This window comes from Stenella coeruleoalba, assembly GCF_951394435.1.
Source record: "Stenella coeruleoalba genome assembly, chromosome: 7".
NCBI lineage: Eukaryota > Metazoa > Chordata > Mammalia > Artiodactyla > Delphinidae > Stenella > Stenella coeruleoalba.
In genome coordinates, this window is record NC_137153.1 from 86,954,077 (window position 1) to 86,974,800 (window position 20,724).

General features: G+C 39.1%; 1 protein-coding gene across 4 annotated transcripts in view; it reads left to right on the forward strand.

Moving 5' to 3' along the window:
• MELK (maternal embryonic leucine zipper kinase) overlaps positions 1 to 20,724 on the forward strand; it is a 151,234-nt gene that overhangs the window by 14,680 nt on the left and 115,830 nt on the right. For all 4 annotated transcript variants that reach the window (XM_079926399.1, XM_079926401.1, XM_079926402.1 and 1 more), the window contains exons 5-8: positions 1,624 to 1,767; positions 2,705 to 2,773; positions 4,538 to 4,630; positions 9,392 to 9,490. In XM_079926399.1, coding sequence (XP_079782525.1) covers positions 1,624 to 1,767; positions 2,705 to 2,773; positions 4,538 to 4,630; positions 9,392 to 9,490 — 405 coding nt within the window. The remainder of the gene's footprint in view (positions 1 to 1,623; positions 1,768 to 2,704; positions 2,774 to 4,537; positions 4,631 to 9,391; positions 9,491 to 20,724) is intronic.

A 20,724-nucleotide genomic window follows, 5' to 3' on the forward strand; every position in this document is an offset into this window, starting at 1 on the left:
AATAAATTAAAAAAATAAATATTAAAAAAAAAAAAAGATACGAGAGAGTATATATTGAAAAGTAAAATTCTCTCTCTCCTCTGTCCCAGTCATCCTGTTTCCTTTCCCTTATGTTAATCACTTACTTTTTTGGTTTCCTATGTATTTTCCGTGTACTTAGAAATACCTATGTATATTTTATATATATATATATATATATATATGTGTTTTCACATATATTTATGTGTAGCTTACTGGTTTCTGTCATACAAATGGTCACATACTATAATATTATTCTGTACCTTTTTTCCCCCCTATTTAACATGTTAGCTTGGAGACCATCAATGCATATTCATAGAGATTTTTGATGTTTCTGTTTTACTCTATTTTGTATTTCTTTATTTGAAAATACAAAGTAGGCTGTTTTCTTTATGTAAATCTTATTGGATAGCATTTAAAAAATTGACTAAGTATAATTTATATACAAGAAAATGAACACATTAGGTACATAGTTTTTGAAAAAGGTACATACCCATGTATTTCCCACCCCACTCAGGGTGTAAAACATTTCCACTACACTAGAAAGTTTTCTCCTGACCCTTGAAGTTAATCCCTGTTACCCCACCATCCCAGTGCCCTTCTCAACAACCACTGACCTGATTTTTATCAGCAGAGATTAGTTTTACCTATTCTAGAGCTTGATAAAAATAGGATCATACAGTGTGTATTCTTTTGTATTTGGCTTCTTTTATTCAGCATAATGCTTTTTGCAAGTCATTATATCAGTATATTCTCTTTTACACCTTGCTTTTTTCACTTAATATTGGAGATTGTTTCATATCAGCTTATAAAGAGTTTCCTCTTTTTTTTTTTCTTCCTTCTTTTTATGGCTGCATGGAATGCCATTTTATGTAGTGTGAGTACATTCGTGTTGTTTCCAGTCTTTTGCTGTTACAAGCTATGCTGCTGCAGTGAATGATCTTAAACGTGCATTGTTTTTTGATGTGAGAGTGTATCTATAGGAACAGTTCCTAAATGTGAACGTATGAGGTCATAGGCTATCTCCATCTGTAATTTTAATTGATATTGCTAAAATGAAATGAAATCTTAAATGGAAACCCCCATTTACAGAATAGTGGAGCTGCTCTGGTGAAGAAGGGATGGAAAACCTAGATAGAGCTTTGTGCTCTGGTACCCGTTCTTTTGTAGCCTCTGAGGAACTTGTGTATAATTGGTTCTTTCTGGTATAGACTAAAAATCACTGATCTTCCGAATGGAGAAGCAATAATTGCTGCTGGGTTTTTGTTTGTTTCAAGTAACTACACTAAATGTGAGTGCATTAAGATTAGAATGGGTATTAATACTTTGCTATAAAAATATAAAAACCCTGAATGAACTTAAAATCACAGTGGTAGTTGGTTCTACTTCTACTTACTGGTAATAAAACTGCTCGAGACCAAAAGCTGTTGTTCTCTTTCTTGGAATACTGAGAGTGTATTTTTGAATGTGCCTTACTTAGTTTGTTCCCTTGCTTGTAAATTGAATTAATAATATCTCTGAGTTAGGTATAATTTTTTATTTTAAATTCCTCTGAAGTGATTTCTGTAAGTATTAACAATATTTATGTGACTATTGCTCTTTAAGTATTGCCCTGGAGGAGAGCTGTTTGACTACATAATTTCCCAGGATCGCCTGTCGGAGGAGGAGACCCGAGTTGTCTTCCGTCAGATAGTGTCTGCAGTTGCTTACGTGCACAGCCAAGGCTTTGCTCACAGGGACCTCAAACCAGTAAGTGACTGCTTCACAGATGGTCACCTGAGAGTTCAACATCATTTACCTGTCATTACTAGGTTTCCAAATGTTCTTTCTGTTTAGAATTTGTCTGGGCTTTGCTTTTTGTTGTTGTTGTTGTTCTATTCCTAATGTATCACTTCTTTTTCCTCCTTGACTTTTGACTCCTGGTAGGCTCTTCTGGTTAGACTTATTATTGGCATTCTTTTTCTCTGTCAATCATGTGTGACATTATAAATATCTTTGTAGTCAGCTGCAGAATATGAACCTCAGGGTTTTATTTCTAGGAAAGAAGAGTTGTAGTATTTTCTTTGAGAATATTGTCATTGAGTATTTTCCTCTCAATACTCTCTTCCTGGCACCATCTTCCTTTAATTTTCATTCCATTATGCTTCAGAAAGGAACAGTTCAGTGGAATGAACAGACTCAACTTTTCAAGGACAGAATAAAAATTTGATACTCTTAAGTCTGTAGGCTCTGACTGATATGCATGATGGTGAACATGGATTTTAATGTTATTTGGTACTAGGGTTAGGGACCTAGAATTGGTCTAACAAGATATGGCAGTTTCTATCCTTTTCCCTGTTTCTATCCATTCCCTCTGTTTATATCCAACACTTTGATTTGAGTTCAGACTTGCTCTTTTTGTTCAAACTTGCTTTTGGCACACATTGTGTTTGCTTGTAGTTGAACCTCAGAGCACCAAAGAGAAAATGGTTTATGCTAATGTGTCTTGAGGGGAAGCAGGATAGTTATCAACATTCATCTTCTCTTCCCTTATGTTCTTGTCATTTCATTCTTTTTTAATGATTTTCATTCTTGTACCCACGCTGTTTAATATAAACAACCTTAAAGTGATTTTAGAAATAGCTAGAGGTGGGATGTGATATAAGGAAGACAGTATATAGTTATGAAAATATCTTTGTTTTTTCAGGAAAATTTGTTGTTTGATGAAGATCATAAATTAAAGCTGATCGACTTTGGTCTCTGTGCAAAACCCAAGGTAAGTGCAGAGATAAAAATGCATTTATTTCCTTTGTCAGTGTTCTTCTTAGTATGTTATCTTACACTGACTTCCACCTAGTCTTTATTGAGCCTGGTTGCGTCCATTGAGAAGAATGTTCAATTTCATGGTTTTTATAAGTTCTCTAGATGATTTTAATATACAACCAAGGTTGAAAACCACTGCTCTAGGTCCAGGGTTGGTCCTGCTGAAGACCCCATGGGTATGCTGTGAGAGAATTTACAGCACCTAGGTGACAGGAGGCCGTCATGGTGTGAATGCTGAATTGACCGTGTTCTTGCAGTTAGAGTGTGTTGCCACTAGATGATGCCTTTGTTGATTTAGATATGAGTTTTGGGAATTTAGTGCAAATCTGTTCTTTATTATCCAAATGGTTATATAACTAGCAGTTAGTTACATTTTGAGAGACAATCCCCTTTCCTTCTAATAGAAGAAGGAAAAAGTCCATATGCACTTTAAAATTTATACCGTGATATATTTCTTTAATTTGCACTCCATAGTTAGGTACTGGTGTTCTCCAGCATACCTTCTCTTTGAGGTGACTTTGAACTTCTCCTGTGTGGCTGCTGTAGGAAGCTTCCTCCCGAGTTCTCTAATGATGGTATTCACAGTCTCTAAAATGAGCTGTCTACCCTCATTAAGGATGTTGAAATTTCAGACCTGTCTCAGCCCTTTGGAGTCCCATGATTATTTCCTGCCCCAATCAGAATTAGCTGCATGCAAAGGGAGGCAGATTTTGCCCCTTTGGCTGAATGTCTGATTCTTTCTGATTTTCCTCTCCTTCCCTTGGCTCTTCAGAGATTGTCAGTCGAGTCTCGTGTCTGGGAACCAAATGCTAGAAGGCATTTTTTCTGATCAGCAGGCAATAAAGATAAAGCATACTTTGAGCAGATATGCTGGTTTTAAGTCATGTTCATCACAGGAGGCAGTGGAGAATGTGTGTGACAGACTCCCTTAGCCTTTATTTATGGCTGCCACAGATTCAACCCACACAGACACCATCTCAAAAAGCAGGGGTTGGCTGGGAGAGGGTGGCCTCAGCTTTCCTAAGCTGAGGAGCTTACTTCTGGGTGTGTGTAGCAGTTGTAAATGAAATCTCACAATTTCACAAGTCATCTGCCATTTGTGGAACTCTGTATAACTGTTGGGCAGTGGTATCATTTTCATTATGTCTCCATATTTCTATGGGAGACCAGAGGAGGTTGAGCAGATTCCTCATTTGAACAATCTGGAAGCTCAGGTCGTGATTTGTGTTATAACCGAGTCTAGAAAGCAGACTCCCAAGGCACTATTCTGTGTAGCATTTGCTCTCTTCCCTCTAGGGGAAAAGAAACTCTTCTGTATTTGTAAAGATTTGATATTGGAGATAGGGTCCCATAGAGAAATAACCCTTTTTCCTTGAGTACTTGGGAGTGGGAAGACATGGGTGCTTGGATGTATGCTAAGCTGATTATTATGCTAATGGATGCCTAGGAAGTACGAACCTGGCTTGACTGAGCTAAGGGGAGAAGGATTTTTTTTGTGTCGGGTTGTCGTGGTATTGGAAATCGGGGAAGAGGAAGCCACATGTGCGTGCATGCACATAGGCAGAGTATTGAGTTGGCAGCAGAAGTCTTTTATTTTTATTATTTGGGGTAATTCTTCATCTAGCATCTCTCTGCTTGTGCTGAAGAATGTTTATCAGGGTTTTAATTTTCTTAAGGGCTGTAGTTAATAAGTGTTTCATTTTTATCTTATTGGCAGGGTAACAAGGACTATCACCTGCAGACATGCTGTGGGAGTCTTGCTTATGCAGCACCTGAGTTAATACAAGGCAAATCATATCTGGGATCAGAGGTAATTATTCACTGATTAATTCAATATATAACCAATATACATTTATTGGTGACCTGTAGTAAGTCAGGCATTGTATGTTGAGGGTGAAATGAGGTAAGAAATAAACTTGTTAATCAAAGAGCTGTGTATTCAGAGAGTGAGATATGTAAAGTAATAAGTGAAATGAACAACTTGCAGTAAATATAATAATACACAGTATACTTCTGAAACAAGGATATATTTCTGGTTGTTGTGGTTGCTTGTTGTGGTTGCTTTTGTGTTTAACTGTGCCATAGTTTTAGACTGATTAGTCCAGCCAGGTAGAACATGAGGCCAGGATTATAGGCGCAGTTTTCAGAGATGCTGGTTAGCACAGAGAAAACGTGTACTTTGTTCACAGCCAACTATTCAAGGCCAGCAGTCCCGTGTAAGAGGCCCAGGCTCAGAAGGCCTGGGCATTGCCTGCTTAACCACTGGCTACAGCGAGCTAGTCAGCCCCTTCCACTCTCTGGAGTACTGGTTTTGCTGATATTAGTATCATAAAATTAAAAAGGTTTAGTTGTCAGAAGATCTGGAAATGCTAGGTTGAACAGTTTTCTTTAGTTAAGGACATCTCCAAATCTTAATATGTTCCTGTACAGTGTCTTTTTTTTTTTTTTTTTTTTTGCGGTACGCGGGCCTCTCACTGGTGTGGCCTCTGCCATTGCGGAGCACAGGCTCCGGACGCGCAGGCTCAGCAGCCATGGCTCATGGGCCCCGCTGTTCCACGGCATGTGAGATCTTCCCGGACCGGGGCACGAACCCGTGTCCCCTGCATCAGCAGGGGGACTCTCAACCACTGCGCCACCAGGGAAGCCCTGTACAGTGTCCTTTGAGAGTAGAACATCACAGATGGCAGCTAGTCTCAATTTTATGCACCTACAGAATCCAATTTTTACGTGGAGCATCTTTTGGAACTGGTGTTATGTGGGAGAAACTTTGAGATATGCCGGTTTACTTAATTTGTAACATGAGAAGATGGGGACTAACTTGTTTTTGGTGACCTTTTATTTGGATATAATCTCAAACTTACAGAATAGTCACAAATGTGGAATGAGGAACTTCTGTATATATTTAGCCAAATTCATAATTGTTTACATTTTTCCCTATTTGTTTTATCATTCTCTATGTTTGTCTGTATGTGTATTATTTTTTGAACCAACTGAGAGTAAGTTGGAGACATCATACCCCTTTATCATTAAATACCATGTATATATTTCCTAAAGGAAGGACTCTCTCTTTTATAACCACACTTTAGTTATTGAAATCAGATAATTTAACATTGATACAATTTATTAAATATTTATTTATTTGGCTGCATTGGGTCTTGGTTGCGGTGCGTGGGCTCTTCGTTGCAGTGCGCGGGCTCCAGGGTAGGCGGGTTCAGTAGTTGTGGCGCACGGACTCTAGAGCGCTTGGGCTTAGTTGCCCTGTGGCATGTGGGATCTTAGTTCCCCAACCAAGGATCGAACTCGCGCCCCCTGCATTGGAAGGTGGATTCTTAACCACTGGACCACCAGGGAAGTCCCTGATACAATTATTTAATCCACAGTTCATATTCAGATGGTGTTAATTGTACCAGTAAGGTCCTTTATAGCTATATTTTCCCTCTAGTCCAGGATTCCATTCAGGATCTTGCATCGCATTGTTGTGTTTCTTTGGTCTTCTTTAATCTGAAAGAGTTCCTTAGGCTTTCTTTATCTTCATGACCTTGAAATCTTTGAGGAAGCCAGTTATTTTGTAAAATGTCCCTCAATTTGAATTTTTTTTTTTAAAGAATCTATTTATTTACTTATTTTTGGTTGCGTTGGGTCTTTGTTGCTTCAAGCAGGCCTTCTCTAGTTGCGTTGAGTGGGGGCTACTCTTCGTTGCAGTGCATGGGCTTCTCATTGCAGTGGCTTCTCTTGTTGCGGAGCACGAGTTCTAGCGCACGGGCTTCAGTAGTTGTGGCACACGGGCTCAGTAGTTGTGGCTCACGGGCTCTAGAGCACAGGCTCAGTAGTGGTGGCTCACGGGCTTAGTTGCTCCGCGGCATGCGGGATCTTCCCAGACCAGGCCTCGAACCTGTGTCCCCAGCATTGGCAGGCGTATTCTTAACCACTGTGCCACCAGGGAAGCCCCCTTTTACTTTCTGTCTCTATGAGTTTGACTATTCTAGGTACCTTGTATAGTGGAATCATACAATATTTTTGTGTGTGTGTGACTGCTTTATTTCACATAGTGTAATATCTTCAAGCTTCATCCATGTTGTGTAGCATGTATCAGAATTTCGTTCCTTTTTAAGCTTGAATAACATACATTGCATGTATATATCACATTTTATTTTTCCATTCATCCATGGGTAGACACTGGGATTGCTTCCACCTTTTGGTTATTGTGAATAATGCTGATAGAAACAAATATCTCTTTGAGACCTTGCTTTCAATTCTTTTGGATATACACCCAAATGTGGAATTGCTAGATCATATGGTAATTCTATTTTTAATATTTTGAGGAACTGCCATACTCATTTCTGTAGTGGCAGCAACATTTTACATTCCCATAACAGTGCACAAGGGTTCCACATGATAGATCCTTTCACAAAAATCCTTTGGAGCGAATACTGTTACTCTGTTTCATAAGAAGATGAAGAAATTGAGGCTCAGAAATTAAGTGCCTTTGCAGGGTCACAGCTGGCAACTATGGGTCAAGATTTGAACTGAGTGAGGCCTTACTGCACACCTCTACTCTTTTCACTGTTCCATTCAGTCTCCCAGAAGGAGTGGTAATCATATGCCTGATGCTCACAAGATTCCTAGAGGTCTGGTGATGAGGCCCTGCTGGTTTGAATGCATCAAGATTTTCCTATAGGATCTTGTTTTCTTATCCATTTTAGTTCAACTTTCTATCCTTCTAGGACAGTTTCTTAAGGACAGTGTACCAAGGAATTGTCTGGGGGCACTTGTTAAAATATGCAGAGCTCAGGGCTGTGCATGTTTAGAGTTTTTGGTTTTGTTTTCTGAGGTGGGGCTTTAGCAATCTTCATTCTAAAAAAAGTATTTTTGGTTATTCTGTTGCTCATGGTCCAGATCATGCTTTAAGGAATGTTCTATGGTAAACATCTCTAATTCATTTTGTAATTTCTCAGAGGAAGTGGTTTCAAACCCCTCTTCCCCCCAGTTATTTTTTTCTTATTTGGCAGTTGGTAGCTTATAGATTTACTTGTATTTTCTTTGGTTTATGGTTTTAGTTGATTCATTTATTCTCATATCCATTTCAAAACAGTGAAGTGAAGGTGCTTTGATGCGTTAACTGAAGAATACTTTTTCTGCTTTTTTTTCTCTCTAGCAGGCTTTTGTAGATTTCTGTGGGGATGTTACTACTATTTTCTTCATCTTTTCCTTTAACCTCAGATGTAATCTCTCTTTTGACCTCTTCTTATGGCATTTGATGAGGCCATGTTAGCTCACTCTTCCCTGTGTAGTCTCTTTACCTTGACTATAACACCCTGGTCAGGAGTGCCATGCCGTCAAGACTCAATTTATAGATGAAGCATTTGATATCTTTCAGGCATAAATGGTTAATTTCTGACCTCCTGCAACTTGGAAGAAAAATCTGGTGTTTGCTTGAAAGTAAATTGTTCACTCGGGGCTTCCTAGTTGAGTCCTAATAATTTGATGCGATTTGGTAGGCAGGACTAGGTGTGAAATTTGTGTTATTTAGTATAGGTACTACCTAGATGTGTGATGCTGCTGAAGTTATTTTAACTCTATTTCTCCCCTCTGTCCTTTCCCCCCACCTTTTTTTTTCTTTAAACATGCTACATGCTGCCCTTTTACCTCTTAAAATTTTCCTAAGGTAAAGGCTAAGCTCCTTTCTGGGACTTTTTTTTCTTGCCCCCTCCCCTCCCTTTAAAAAAAATTTTATTGGAGTGTAGTTGCTTTACAATATCGTGTTAGTTTCTACTGTATCCTTTCTGGGCTTTTGAGATTTGTAGGCCTATTTGTGATGGCAGGCTAATTTCTATTCTCGATCCTTGAAAAATCAATTGTTGAATTTTATTAAGGTGTCTCTACATAGAGAGGACTTTACAGTATAGCTTAGTTACATTTGCAGATTATCAGCAGTAAATTTTAAGACTTGTTTTGACATCCTCATGCATGTTTACATAATCCTCATATGTAATAAACCCTGAGTAGTACTATAGTTTTGTCTTTCAGAATCAGAGACCTAGGGACTTCCCTGTTGTCCAGTGGGTAAGACTCTGCACTCCCAGTGCAGGGGGCCCAGGTTCGATCCCTGGTCGGGGAACTAGATCCCGCATGCATGCCGCAATTGAAAAAAAAAAAACGAAAAAGAAAAGATCCCCCATGCCACAGCAAAGATCCTGCATTCTGCAACTAAGACCCACTGCAGCCTAAATAAATTTAAAAAAGAATCAGAGACTTAATCTCATCTTCTTCCTTATCATGCCGAATCCATCCAAGCCAACTAGAAGTGATTTTCTATTGAGCATTAGAGGGGAGTGCACTGAACTAGTCACTCTGAACTGAACTGGTCACTGGTCAAGAGACCTACCTGGGTGGCCTGCCATTGACTGGGTGACTTTGGACAAGCCTTCCTTTCTGGGCTTCAGACTGTACAAGGAGCAGGTTGAATTGGATGATTTCTGAGCTCTTTTCCAGCTCTGTGAAGATTCCATGTAGTGCCATTTTGAAATGCGTTCTAATTTTTTTTTAATTATTATTTTTTTCTCCTTCTCAGGCAGATGTTTGGAGCATGGGCATACTCCTATATGTCCTTATGTGTGGCTTTCTACCATTCGATGATGATAATGTCATGGCTTTGTACAAGAAGATTATGGTGAATATTACAAGGCACAGAATTTCATTGTAGAAGTTTTCTATGTTGCAAACTATATGCTTCTATTTATAAAAGTACAAGAATAAGCAGAAGTAATGTATGCTGCTAGAAGTCAGGATAGTGGTTACTCTTGGAGGTGGTTAGTGACTGAAAGAGACATGGTGGGGCTTCTGTTTGGTTTTTGATCTGAATGATGGTTATACTTGTACTCAGTTTTTGAAAACTTATCAAAGTATACCTTATGATAGGTGTACTTTTCTATATGAACATTATACTTCAGTAAGAAGCTTAACAAAACAAAAACAAATGGGAAAGTAGACATGTAAGCTGATTTTTCTGGTAAGAGTTTTTGTTTTGTCTCCTGAAATGATGCCTTAGTAAGTTGCTGTGTTAAATCACATTTTTGTTTATAGTTATGTTAAAATAAGAGAAACTGTTTCTTTTTGAAGGTAAAATTTGGCTTTAAGGTATAATAAAAGCACAGTTAAGAGTACTGTAAGCTTTGTTAAAGTCATATATGTCAGAGATAGAAAGTAGATTTGTGGTTATGGGGCTGGCGGGGGAGGGGTGGAGTGGCAGTGGGGAGTGACTGCTAACGGGTGCAGGGTTTTTTTTGGGTTGATGAAAACATTCTGGAATTAAATAGTGGTAAAAATTACACAACTTTGTGAATATACTAAGAACCACTGAACTGTACACTTTAAAAGGGTGAATTTTATGTTATGTAAACTATATTCAATTAAAAAAACTCAAAAATCATATATAGGAAGGAAAATAGTAAAATTCTTTTTAAAGAGTTAATATTCAAAGCAAGCTAACAAAAGAAGACATGTAAAGAGGAAGAGCACCATATTGTGTCCATAGCAAACCAAAGTCAGACCAGCAGAGCAACTTCTCTGAATGTGGCTTGAATTCCGTTCTGTTTAACAAATATTTCCTAAAGGTCTTCTTTGTATGAGATACTGAAAGACGTGAACAAAGATCTATGAAACTTCATCATTGTCTGCCAGATTTCTTGTTGGAGACAGATACAAGGCTATCTAAAAAGGGGAAAGGGTGAGGGGTGCCATTTTATAACAGATCTTAAATGAAGTTAATACAGGAGTGGGTGTGGGATTTAGGAGAACATCTTATAGTAAGTGAAGTTTGAGCTGGGCTTTAAAAGAAGGTTAGAAGCACTTCAGAAAGGGTTGTGGGAGAGAGCATACCTGGTAGGCAGTATCAGCCAAGGCGTAAGATGGGAGAAACGTGGGAAGAAATGGTCAGAAGTTTTATGTGGCTGGACCATTAGGTCTCTAACACCCTTTAGGTAGGGAGACTACCTACATCAGCTCTCATTTCTGGAAAGTAGCACACAGAATTGAAAGTGGTAGAACCAGTTGGCTCTTTGCCTACCCTACTGAACAACCAAGTCTGAGGGCACTGAGTTCAATCTGCAGTTATTTTATTTATTTGACTTAATAGTTTTTCCTGTATCCCACCCTGGAAAAAGCTTTAAAATCAGTGCCAAAACTGCAAGAGTAGTTTTGGGAAGTGATGGAATTGCAGTAGTTCCAATTTCTTGAAGGCTGAGGAGCTCTGATTCTACAGGATCAAAGAGAAGTCATGTTAGCAGTAGCTGTTGCCACTGTTTTGGGGAACCGTGAGTGCTTGTGCTTCTCCTTGGTGGGGGGAGATGGATGGGGCAGTGGGCTGGAGGCCAACCTCCTGGAGCCTGCTGGGGTAGCCAAGACAGCCCGTATTTCCTCCCATCTCTTCTCACAAACCCTCCCCTAAACTTTGCAGGGTAGCAGTTGTCGCCTTGGCTCTGCTTCCTGCCTGTGACAGCAGTTCCTGACCTCACAGAGCCACATTCCCCATGTCAACAACAGGATACAGGGAGGGTAGTGTTAGGATTGCTTTGTAGTTTCAGCTTTAGTTAACAGATGTGGAGTGGGAAGGAGGCTTGGTCTTTGGGCAGCTCAGTAACAATTTTCCAGTTACACTTTCTAAAAACATTAGGTTGACCTCTTGAGTTATTCCCTCTTTTTGCTGCTCTTTCTATAAAGTAGAGCTCTGTTTTTTGGTCTGAAAATAACTTTAGTATTACAAGCTACTAGTATGTTTTACCATATTCTTTTTCTGCTGGGGGTACTGCATGCCAGAGAATAAACTGACCGACAAGGTTCTCCAAAGATGAAGTAGAATTGGATCTGTTTGGTGTTATAGCATGAAATCTTATACCTTCTAGAATTCTAGAAAGACGGTGTGGGGACACATGATCATAGAATTTCCTTGTTGGAAAGGATCTTACCAATCATGTTTTCTCCTCTCTGCTTCTTGTTTCATATTTAAATCCTCACTAAAACATCTCTTGCCCTGGCTATGTCCAGGTAATCTCTCTCAGGGCGGGGGAAGCCTTAGCTGATGGACTTAGCGCAGTGGTTCACAACCCCGGCAGCATACCAGCATCTCTTGGGGTGCTTTAAAAAATATAGGGTCCAACTCCTGGAGCAGTTAAATCAGAATCTCATTGGTATTTTTAAAATCCAGGATCTCTACTTTCTGTCTGTGGACTTTGGCAAATTACTTAGCTTCTCTGTGTGTCAGCTTCTTCATCTGTAAAATGGGTGGTAGTCATAATGTGTGTCAGCTTCTTCATCTGTAAAATGGGTGATAGTAGTCATAACGTAGTGTTGTTAGGATTAAATGAGTTAGTTCATTTATCGTAGTGCTCAATAAATGTTAGCTATTATTATTTTTAATGAAAGGCCCAACAATCTTTTTTTAAAAAAATATTTATTTATTTATTTGGCTGCACTGGGTCTTAGCTGCGGCACGCAGGATCTTTGTTGCCGCATGCGAAATCTTCTTTGCAGCGTGCAGGATCTTCTTTGCGGCATGCAGGATCTTTACTTGCAGCATGTGGGCTCTTTTAGTTGCGGCATGTGGGATCTAGTTCCCTGACCAGGGATCGAACCCAGGCCCCCTGCATTAGGAGGGTGGAGTCTTAACCGCTGGACCACCCGGGAAGTCCTAGCTATTATTATTGACATACGTTTCTAAATTTGGTTTGCCAGTATTTTGTTCAGGACTTAAAATTTGTTCAGAGATTAATATGTAGTTTTCCTTTCTAGAACTATTTTGTTTGTTGTTGGTTTCAAGATTTTACTAGCTACATAAAGTTGATTGGGAGTATTCTTCCTTTTACTGTTTCTTTTCTTGTGTGTGTGGGGGGGCAGTATAAGGTTGGAATTTTGGGGTGTTATGGAATGTGCTTGAAAGTCCATCTCCACCAGTGACTTCTTTATGGGAAGATTTAAAAATAGTAAGTCAGGTCACATCCCTTTATTGGAAGCTCTCCAGTGGCTTCTTTCCTGTTTCACTCAAGTACTACAAGCCAGAGTTCACCCTGTGGGCTGTAGGTGTTATCCTAGGTGAACTGGCCTCCCATTATCTCAGTGCCCTCACTGCTTACTCATCTTAGGATGAAATTCTTAAATCTTAAGTCTTAAGTTCAGTCTAGTTACTGAACACCTAATCTGTGCCAGGCACTTTTCTAGATGCTTGGGATATATCAGTGAATAAAACAGATGGAAGGTCCCTGACCTCATGGAGTTTATATTGTAGTGGTAGGGAAAAAATAGTGGTGGTGGTAGAAAAAGATAATAAGCATAATAAATAAATTATATTAAAAGATGATACTTGCTTTAGAAAAAAGAAAAAATTGGGCAGGGTAAAGAGGAATCAGGAGAACAGATGGGGAGGGGTGTGGAGGGAAGAGAAGGGCTGGTTGCATTATTAAATATTAAATAAGGTGGTCAGAGGTGAGATTTGTGCAAGACTTGAAGGAGGTGAGAGTGTTAGTCAAGAGGCTATCAAGGGAGAGAATGTTTCAGGCAGAGGAAGCAGAGCAAAGGCTAGTAGGTAGAAGCATGCCTGGTGTAGTCAAGGGAGGGCAGAGGGCTAGTGCCACTGGAGTGGAGTAAATGAGGAGAGCCGTAGGAAATGAAGTCTCAGGGGACAGGAGCTCCAACTGCCTTGGGCTCCGTAGCTGTTATAAGGATTTTGGCTTTTTCTCCAAATGAAATGGGGAGCCACTAGAGGTTTTTTTTTTTTAATAAATTTATTTATTTAATTTATTTATTTTTGGCTTCATTGGGTCTTTTGTTGCTGTGCGCGGGCTTTCTCTGGTTGCGGCAAGCGGGGGCTACTCTTCATTGCAGTGCACGGGCTTCTCATTGCAGTGGCTTCTTTTGCTGTGGAGCACGGGCTCTAGGTGCGCAGGCTTCAGTAGTTGTGGCACCCGGGCTTCAGGAGTTGTGGCTCGCGGGCTCTAGAGTGCAGGCTCAGTAGCTGGTGCACGGGCTTAGTTGCTCTGTGGCATGTGGGATCTTCCCGGACCAGGGCTCGAACGCATGTCCCCTGCACTGGCAGGTGGATTCTTAACTACTGCGCCACCAGGGAAAAGCCCCCACTAGAGGGTTTTGAGCAGAAGAGAGACATGGTCTGGTTTAGATTTTATCAGGACCACAGTGGCTACTGTGTGGAAGGAAATAGGCTACAAGGAGCCAAGAGAAGAACCATGGAGACTGGTGAGGAGGATATTGTATATTGTAGTAATTTTCAGATAAGAGATGGTGGTCATTGAGGTAGTGAGAAGTGGTTGGATTCTGGGTATCTGCTTTTTTTTTTTGGCTGTGCTACGTGGCATGTGGGATCTTAGTTCCCCAACCAGGGATCAAACCCTTGCCCCTTGCAGTAGAAGCACGGAGTCTTAACCACTGGACCACCAGGGAAGTCCCTCTGGGTGTCTTTTTTAAAAAAATGTATTTTAAAATTAACATAGAGTAAAATAATTTTTCGTGTGTAACAGGTCTACGAATTTTAACACACATATAGATTCATGTAGCCACCACATAGTCAGGATATATGTTTAGACTAATCTGTTGTGTTTTGAAGGTATAGCTAACATAATTTGCTGATGGATGGGATGAGGGGAGTAACCTGAGCAACTGGAAAGTTGGAGCTGCCATCAACTGAGATGGAGAAGACTCCTGGTAGGGCAGGGATGATAAGGAGATCAGTTTTGAACATAAAGAATATGTCTATTTTGTCGAATTTTTCAAATTTCTTGGCATAAGTTTGTTTATTTACCCAGTGACAAAGTGTATATCAGATTTTTATGTATTTTTTTTTCAGATTAGTTTATAATATATAAGGAATCTTATATTTTATCTCTCTATGCTACCCCCTTCCCAGATTTTTCATACAAATGGTAGCATACCACGAACACTGTTCTGTATCTTGTCTTCTTCTCCTAACAGTGTGTCTTGGAAATCACACCATTTCATACCGAGCTCAGAACCTTTTCATAGATTCACTTCACAGAATTGCAGTGTATATATGTACCTTAATTTATTTAACCAGTCCTAGGTTAATTGGTATTTAAGTAGTTTCTAAGTGGTCATTTTGTACATTGTGAATATATCTGTAAGAAAATTCCTGGAAGAGGTCTGGGTCAAAGGGTATGTAAATTAGTAATTTTATTAGATATTGCCAAATTGCTTCCCAGCAAAGTTCTATCAATTTATACAACTACCAGCAGTAGCATGAAAATGCCTATTTCTCCATAATCCCATCAATATAGTATGTCACCTTTTTCTATGTTTAAGATTTTTTTTTGGCTATGCAGGAATTGTTTTATTTTTTTTGGTCAAATTTATCAGTCTTTCATTGTCATATTTGGAAAGGATTTCCTACATAGATTATTTTTAAAATTCCCATGTTTCCTTCTAGCATTTTTATTTTATTTTTTTTTACGTTTAAATATTTGATTCACTTGGAATTTGCTTTGCTGTTGTTTCTTGCCTTTAAACATCACTAAAAAAATTGTAGAGATTTGTTTTCATATTCTGGATCCTTGTTTTTAAAAATCTTATAATTGTGATGACAATGTAGCCATATGTACTTGGATTTGAGGTTCACTGTTAGCAGTAATGTGCATAAGTGTATTTCAAATAGTCTTGATAATTTCAGGTTTCAAGACCACTTGTTAGATCTTATTGGGTCTTTTTTTTTAAAATAAATTTATTTATTTATTTTTGGCTGTGTTGGGTCTTTGTTGCTGCGCGCGGGCTTTCTCTAGTTGCGGTGGCTTCTCTTGTTGCGGAGCATGGGCTCTCGGCACACAGGCTTCAGTAGCTGTGGCACACAGGCTCAGTAGGTGTGGCTCGCAGGCTCAGTAGTTGTGGAGCACGGGCTTAGTTGCTCCACGGCATGTGGGATCTTTCCGGACCAGGGCTCGAACCTGTGTCCCCTGCACTGGTAGGCGGATTCTTAACCACTGTGCCACCAGGGAAGCCCCTAGGTCTTTTTTTAACCTTGTGTTTTGGCTGATGGCCTCACACTAAGAGTAAAGGTGTCAGCTCTGTTATTGTTGTTTGCTTGTGCTTGTATCAAACAAACAACGTTTAATCTGTGGTTTCTTTGCAAGAATCTTTTAAAACCAGTTGGCTATTTTGTGAAGATTTAGTTTAGTTAAACAAGATACTATGATCTGTAAATCCATTTAACTGGGCACAGTAGTTCACAATAGGCACAGAGTGGTGCAAGGTAGAGCCACTGTCACCTGTCATGTGTCACTGTCACAGTCAAGGAAGAATGACTTCATTCTGTAGTTTATGTAGGGACTAGTGAGGGTGCCATTGCCAATCCATATACTAAGTTCTAATAAAGTTTAATTTTTGTCTTATTTTTTAGATAGAAATGAAAGTCCTAATATATTCTTTCCATGCCCTAGTGTGTCTTCTTACATGCCTTTGAAGACCCCCAATCAAGAATAATGAGTGGTCAACTCTACATATTCTTTAGATGGTCTCTCAATTAATATAACCCCTCTCAGCCAAGTTATTGAATATCAGTAAATTAGGGATTATTCTCCCTGGAAATTTACTGAAGTTATGGCTGAGCTGAATAAGAGCAAAAGCAAATGTCAGTATAACTGGTGCAGGAATTGACATCCTTCTGTGAACATTGAGTCTTCCAAGGATACTTGATTTCTTGGTGATGAGTATTTGGGAATTGCAGTAAACCATTATACTGTAAAGGATGACTGTAATGGGGAGTTCCCTGGTGGTCAGGGAACTGGGAAGTGAGATCTCATAATCTGTAAGGATTTTTGAATACTTGCCTTGATCATGCAAAAGTCTCAATAAAGATGTCTGACTTTGAGCAGTCTACCTTCCATATACCCTGTGGATATATACCTAGTAAAACAAAATGAGGTGTGGATTTACTAACTATAAACTTTGATTGTAGAATAATTATATCTCCTTTATAGCAATGATTATACAGGGCTATAATTCTTGATTTGTGATGTTAAAATGATGTAATCCACATGTAAGAAGAATACTTGGCAGGAAGGCATGCATTCAGTTCTTTCAAGTCATACCCAGGCATTAGGGGCAAGTTAAACAGAAGGGTAGGTAGGCAGGGAGGGGGGGTTCGGTGGGTGGGGACATATCTTTGTTTTATCATATTGTAAAGTACTAGCTGTTCTGTCAAGAAATCATTCCTCCCAAACCTCACTCTTGAGTAAGTAGCATAATGTACAATTCTATATATGTGTGAATAGTTAAGAGTCTGTGTTGGAGCTTAATTTACTCCTTTCTAGAGTGCTAAATGCAAGGAAAGTTTGGTTAATATCTTTTTTTTTTTTTTTTTTTTTTTTTTTTGCGGTACGTGGGCCTCTTACTGCTGTGGCCTCTCCCATTGCGGAGCACAGGCTCCGGACGCGCAGGCTCAGCGGCCATGGCTCACGGGCCCAGCCACTTCACGGCATGTGGGATCCTCCCGGACCAGGGCACGAACCTGTGTCCCCTGCATCGGCAGGCGGACTCCCAACCACTGCGCCACCAGGGGAGCCCTCTTGTCTTGTTCTTGATCTTAGAAAAAGCTTCAGTCTTCCACCACTGAGTATGATGTTAGCTATGGATTTTTCATATACGGCTTTTACTATGTTGAGGTAGTTTCCTCCTATTCCTAGTTTGTTGAGTATTTTTATCATGAAAGGGTATTGAATTTTGTCAAATGTTTTTTCTGCATTAACTGACATGATCATGGTTTTCACCTTCATTCTGTAAATGTGGTCTATCACATATATTGATTTGTGTATGTTGAGCCAAACTTGCATTTCAGAATAAATCCTACTTGGTCATGGTGTATAAATCTTTTAATATGCTGTTGAATTTGGTTTGCTAGTAATAATTTTTTAAAAAGTAGAATAATAAAGTTTTGTGTGAGTCTTGAATCTCTAAAGCTGATGTGGAAAGTGGGGGAGGTGCCTTCAGCAGGCCAGGTCTGAGTCTCTATCTCTAGATATACAGAAGTAGAGTTCTATGCTTATTTGGGTTGTGCTGAAGTCTCCTCTGCCTAGAGCATCTACATCAGTCTTTTTTTGTTGTTGAAATTTTTTGCTTTTCTCCCCCAGTTCCTTTTGTTTTCCTCCGGGGAGATAGAGCATTCTGAAGTATGTGTTTTTCAAATTTTTGTGACCCTTGCACATGGTTGCTTATTCTTATTCTATTACAAAAGTAATACTAAACATTCCTGAGTTTTTCTTATTTGCCAGACTCTGCTCTGAGTGAGGTAGTTGCTATTATTGTCCCCCTCTTATGGATGAGGAAACTAAGGGGCAGAGACCTTACATAACTTACTCAGGGTCTTATAGCTAGTAAGTGGCATAGCTGGGATTTGAACTCAGCTAGTCAAGCTCAGAGCCCGTTCTCATAACACCATGAGATATTGTTTCTTATCTCTGTAGTTGCTAGTCTCAAGAGAATCGTAGACTCCCAGAGCAGAAAGTGATCCCCATCCCAAGCTTCTTTTTGTGTCCATTAACTTGGGAATGTTCCCAGACATCCCAACTTTTCAGATTTACCAGGACTATATTTACCAGTTCTCCTAATTCATATTAGGTATGGTGCATCAGTTTTTCTACTCAATTTAGGTGTCACCGCTGGTAGAGCAACTTGTCCTCATTTTCTTTATCAGTAGTGTTAAAGCATTGCCGTAGTCAATTATTTCCAAGGTCCAGTCCATCTCTGAATAGCTATAAGTTCTCTGACTTCTATATATTCACATTCAGTTTTCCTTGTTTGTTTCAGCCTAGTATTCTCCTTTGTTGATATTTTGAATCTTGATTCTGATCTCATGTAATATCAGCTGTCCTTGCCAGGATTGTGACATTTTGTACATTTTTTAAATATCTCTAATCCAAGTTGTTGATTAAAAAACTGAATAGAGGTCTTCCCTGGTGGTGCAGTGGTTAAGCATCTGCCTGCCAATGTAGGCAACACAGGTGAGCCCTGGGCCGGGAAGATCCCACATGCTGCAGAGCAACAAAGCCTGTGTGCCACAACTACTGAGCCTGCGCTCTAGAGCCCACGAGCCACAACTCCTGAGCCCATGTGCCACAACTACTGAAGCCCATGCGCCTAGAGCCTGTGCTCTGGAACAAGAGAAGCCACTGCAATGAGAAGCCCGCACACCGCAACGAAGAGTAGCACCTGCTTGCTGCAACTAAAGAAAGCCCACGTGCAGCAACGAAGACCCAGTGCAGCCAAAGATAGATAGATAGGTAGACAGACAGATAGATAGATAGATATTTTTTAAAAATTTTTTAAAAAACACAACTGAATAGATCTAGACCACCCCTAAGTGTTCTCGGTTTTTAGCCTGTATCAGATACGCTTAACCAAGATTTTGTGGTTTTATCCACAATGATAAAATAAGTGACTGTTAATACCTTATTGAAATTAAGCTACACTGTATCTGTGGTGTTCCTCATTTACTGACTTAACTCTAAGCTTGCTTTTTTTTTTTTTTTAACCTATCTGGACCCAAACTCCTATGCTATTTATTTGCCTTCATTTGCTATTACTGCGAGTTCACGTTCATATGGCAGCCATGGAATTAATGCTCCTAATTATTATTATTATATATATAAAATATATAATATATATTATAAATATATGTAAGTATATATGTATATATTTTTTTGGGGGGGCCGCACTGCTTGGCTTGTGGGATCTTAGGTCCCCAACCAGGCATCAGACCTGGGCCCATGGCAGTGAAAGTGCTGAGTCCTAACCACTGGACCTCCAGGGAATTCCTGATGCTCATAATTATTAATGTACTGTTTCACCAATACGAGATGAGTGTACCAACATACAAACTTCAGTGTTCTCTACTTTTATTTATTTATTTGAGTACACTAGTGGATCCTGGATGAATCCTTTGGGGGAGGGGACTTATCCCAAGATAATATAAAATTGTTACATCCTAATAGTAGATATTAAATCCAAGTTTTGATATTTTTGGTAAATCAAATGTTTCTTTGGTACAGTGAGTATGGTAGAAAATGTCTAATTCTTGTTCAATAGAGATTTAGCCTTCCTAATTAATATTATTTACTAATACTGTATATTCTTTGTTTCTCCTACTCTGAATTTCATTTTTTTTTAGTTTTTCGTGTATTTGCAAGTTGAAAATTGATTCAGATTAGGACTTTTATGCATTATTATGGAATTTAATTTCACACATTATAGATTTTGAAATTTATTGTAATCTTGGCTCAGAACTATTGTTCCGAGTCACAGTGTAATACAGTCTGCTGGTTGAATCTAATTAAGGTGTCGTATCACTTGCATGCAGTATGTATCTTTGCCTAGAATGTTCTAAAATTCCTCACTTGGGAATAACACTTCCCTCAGTTCTTGGTTTGATTGAAAAACCCAGCAATATTTGACACACTGTATGTAACTCTTGTTTAAGAGGCAGACTTTGTTTATCTTTTGTGTTTGTTGACTATTTTAAGCAAAATGCTAAACTGCAGTTTCCAGCATGGTTACTAATAGACTGAGTATTAATCTTATTAATGTCGCATATTCATCTGCTGTCATTGCATTCAAAGACAAGCGTGACTGTATTCCAGTTCTGGGTACGCAAATATTAAGGAAATATAACTAATTTAGTAAATGAAAGTTGAGTAGCTTGAAAGTAAAATTGCTTTCTAACAAGTATAATTTATAATTTTAAAGAAAATGAGCAAGTTATCTCTTTATGAGATAATACTTTACAATTATAGGGTTGACTGCAGTACTATTATTATGTGTTGGAGAGGTTGATCACCTGCCTTTCTTAGTACTGTATGAAAAAACAAACAATTTCAAGCCCATTAGTATTCCCAGGAT